A 3,754-nucleotide genomic window follows, 5' to 3' on the forward strand; every position below is an offset into this window, starting at 1 on the left:
TATATACTCGCTATATATTTTCCACCACCTCATATGAAAGTTACGTGACGTGAAGCTGTGATGCAGTGGCCGACATGACAGATCGTGCGATGTGTCCGGTTTCTCTTTCGTCAAACACAACAAATCGTGATTAGAGGGGCCACTATTGCCAATAATGTTGGTGGATTGGAAGAGGCGGTGTGTAACTGTGTACTATCACTATGCTGTTGCATTTAGGGTTCACACAAAACTGTTCGGGATGTACGTAGGTACGTACGTACAGGTCCATCTCCAATCAGTCTGAAGAAGAACGAGAGCTAGCTTGCTAAAAATTGAATGCCCATGCAGGGAGGGACCTCTACCTAATGCCACAGCCACATTTACTTCTACCTACTCAATTATCAGTGTAAAATGCGACGTGAATCTTTGGGTCTCGGTGCCAATGCGCCAGAATTGAAAAAATAATTTAGAAAATTCAAAAAGACTTACAAAAATTCTGTATTTTTTTTGGAATCAAACATGATCAGGTGTTACACTCGCGTGAAAAGTTTCGCGAATGAATGACTTTCATGGTATTCTGGGCAGACAAAAACAAAATCAACACTATATAAAGGTTACTATTCACGCTTTTGCATCGATCGGACGACGACAACGCTTGTGGATTTTTTCTTCTTGGAGGCGTTGCTTTTGGAGAATCTTTTTGTGGTTCGGGTGTTGTCTTCGGTGGTGGTTAGAGTGCTGTTGTTGCGAGTTTCATCACCAAGATGGGGTCTTTGTTTTCTCTTTCTCTCTTTTTTATTTTTTTCTTGGCTGTGTGCATTCTTGATGTCTTTGGGCATCATGTTGGTGCAGAGATTGGGTGTAATTGGTATCTTCACGATATTAATATATTTCCCTTATAAAAAATCACGCTTTTTGTATTCACAATTTTTTATTTTTGTTTTAGCAGTGGAGCCGGTCGAAGCTATTTCCTCGCGGAACCTTTTCCACGAGGTGTAATACCAGATCATGTTTGATTCCAAAAGGTTGAAGGAATTTTTGACTCTTTGAATATACTAAATTAGTTTTTCCAATCCAGGTCCATTGGGACCCGAGACACACTGGGTATTTCCGCGTAAAATGATACTAGTATATATACTGGAACTTTACAAGTAGCTAGGTGCATGTAAATATTAGAGCGCTGAAATGATCATACTGTATGTTCAGAAGTGAGATGAACTGAGACTGTTTTTGTCCAAGAGTCAATTGTGTTTTGTCACAGCAGAAATGGCCCTCTTTTATATAAACAAATGATCCAATCATAAACATCTTTTGTCTAAGCTAGTAGAGTACAACGGGCGATGGCAAGGCATATCACTTGGAAAGATGCTAGCTACTAGTACAACACAAGCCTCTCTGGTTCTACTGCTAATCAATTAATAACTCTAGTTGCTAGTACTTCACTGATCTCTACTGCTGCATGCATGCCACCAGACAAGGGGATGGATCACTAGATCATCCAACATCTCAAACTCATCTGGTGCTTCAACTCAATCACCACCCTGGCCAGCATTATTTCCTCTCCCCTGCTAATCACAAACGCAAAGAGAGAGAGATGAGAGCATATATACAAATCAGATTAGAACTAATCATCTGGGTAAAAAGTTAATCTGAGTATCAAGTACTGTATTATTATTTTTATATTGCACAAAGATGTGTGCATTGCACAGGATGCTACTAGTAATTAATTTTAGTTCCACAGTGGTATGATGCCTACTTTTACTGAAACTTAAGTGCAGAATCATATCACTTTACCTAGACGTTGTCAAATGTAGGGTCCTCCCTTTCACTGCTGGAAGGAGCACATGTAGTTACTGAACATCACTTGATTGAACAGTTCGTGCCTTGGCTCACCTACTGTTTGCATCATGTAGCTGCTGCTGCTGCTGCCGTTGTCCTGGAAAATCATGCACACATGGGCAGCCTCATCAGCACGGCAGGGATGTACATTGAACAGTGCTTTGGAATTGGGTCCTGAATGATCGATCATGTAGAGAGAGAGAGAGAGAGAGAGAGAGAGAGAGAGAGAGAGAGAGAGAGAGAGAGAGAGAGAGAAATGGCCAAACCTGGGTGCCTTGAAGTGAGTAGGGTGGGGAGGAGGAGGAGGTGCCTGTGTCCATCATGGCCTGAGATGGAGCTGGGCTAGATGATCTGTTCATGGGAGGACCAGTAGGCAATGCCGCTGCGTCATGGAACATGCCTTCAATCTTCTGAAACAACAAAGTTATTTCCAAAATGTGTAAGTTTTGAATCAGAAAGATAAGAAATATATGGTCTATCATAATGAATATATATGTTCGAGCATATTGATTTCCCCGTACTTGTGATTGGTCACTGAAGGCAGCCCCACTCTCCATGCCAAAACCATACACCACAGGGCTCAGGGAAGCAATCCTCATGGACAGGAACTGAATGACAAATGAGAACTTGTTAATTAACTGAGGACATCTCCAAGGCTTGAGTGCCTTTCCTATATATATAAATGTCGATAGTTTTTTCTAACTTGGGTACCTCAACTTGGTTTTGCAGTGACTGCACATAGTTGATGATCTCATCCAAAATGAGAGCCTTCCCAGTGACCTATACACAAATCAGTGCACATTTTTCCTTCCAAAGTTAGTACCCCATGCACAACAAGTTATTTCAAGTGCAGCGGTGATTCTAATTAGGAGTGGTCAACTAACTTATAACCTTGTCACAGCCAGGGACCAGGGACTGCAGCATCCTCATCCTCTCACTGATCCTCTCCCTCCTCACCTGAAGCAAGAAAACAAAATGCCACAGCATATGAGTAACAAAAATAGGCCCCAAAAACCAAGCTAAGATAGCTACAACCACAGAAGAGAAAAGATAGTGAAGAAGAGCAGTAGTACCCTCTCTGAAAGGCTGTGGCTATCTGTTGCCTGCCCTCTCCTTGCCCTCACATGGATGTACCCCTTTGGTTCCTCCTCCTCCTCATCCATCTCCTTGCCCTGCTTTTTGCCTCCCCTCTTCCTGGTACTCTCCTTGGTTTCCTAAATTATTTTTCAGTCACAAACAGGAAAATCCATAAGCAACAGCAATAATGATAAATATGTTTCAGAACAATCATGGAAGCTTCCATATATGCTATGGAGTACCTTGGAGTGGGCAGAGTTGAGGCTGGCAGTGTCTTCCTTGGGCTTCCTCTTCTTCTCCACAGAAGCAGTGGCCACAAGAGGAGTGTCAAGAACACCAGACGAGCCCTCCAGTGAGGCGGCTGCATCCTCAGGGTTGCCATGGCAGAGCAAGAAGCTGCCGGCATTGGCGAGGCCATACTCCATCTGCTGGGGGAGGTGTGAGAATCCTGCCATTTCCCAACAGCCACTAGCTAGCTAGCTACCCCTTGTGTTGCAGATGAGGTTTTCTTGGCAAGGAGGAGGGGTTCAGAGAAGGGCCAACAAAGTTTTTGGCTCCTTGATGTCCCTGCTGCCGGTTTATATAAAAGTTGGGGAGGGGTATAATGGTAGAGAGAGAGGAGGAGGTGGGAGAGTTGCATGATAAGACCAAATCATCACTGCATCTCTATTAATGGAGAAGATGGCAGTGTGGGCAGTGTTGAGAAAGGGCCCCCATGTCTCTTGTTGTAGGATGGGAATTAATAATGGAGGAGATGCCCATCATATATGAGTTTAGTTGATACTAGGAAATTTTTGTGGGGTGGGGGAGGGGCTGGGGTGTTTTAATCTGATAGGTAGGAGCCCCTTTCTCTTTTCTG

The 3,754-nt window shown here is 43.4% G+C and overlaps 1 protein-coding gene across 3 annotated transcripts; it reads right to left on the minus strand.

The window, feature by feature from the left end:
• Window positions 1-1,171: 1,171 nt before the first annotated feature.
• Window positions 1,172-3,532, minus strand: LOC123125133 (transcription factor bHLH137). Of its 3 annotated transcripts, none has more exons than XM_044545664.1 (8): window positions 3,138-3,532; window positions 2,892-3,032; window positions 2,710-2,775; window positions 2,530-2,598; window positions 2,340-2,426; window positions 2,085-2,225; window positions 1,774-1,915; window positions 1,172-1,544 (listed from the first exon to the last, which is right to left on the minus strand). In XM_044545664.1, exons 1-7 carry the CDS (start codon window positions 3,348-3,350, stop codon window positions 1,805-1,807), a joined length of 828 nt encoding a protein of 275 aa, XP_044401599.1. In that variant the 5' UTR covers window positions 3,351-3,532; the 3' UTR covers window positions 1,172-1,544; window positions 1,774-1,804. The 3 variants fall into 3 exon arrangements, with proteins under 3 accessions (XP_044401599.1, XP_044401598.1, XP_044401597.1); XM_044545663.1 differs by having other exon boundaries at window positions 1,172-1,547; window positions 2,085-2,228; window positions 3,138-3,523; XM_044545662.1 differs by having other exon boundaries at window positions 2,085-2,228; window positions 3,138-3,519.
• Window positions 3,533-3,754: the final 222 nt, after the last annotated feature.

Source organism: Triticum aestivum, chromosome 5D (assembly GCF_018294505.1).
Source record: "Triticum aestivum cultivar Chinese Spring chromosome 5D, IWGSC CS RefSeq v2.1, whole genome shotgun sequence".
Taxonomy (NCBI): domain Eukaryota; kingdom Viridiplantae; phylum Streptophyta; class Magnoliopsida; order Poales; family Poaceae; genus Triticum; species Triticum aestivum.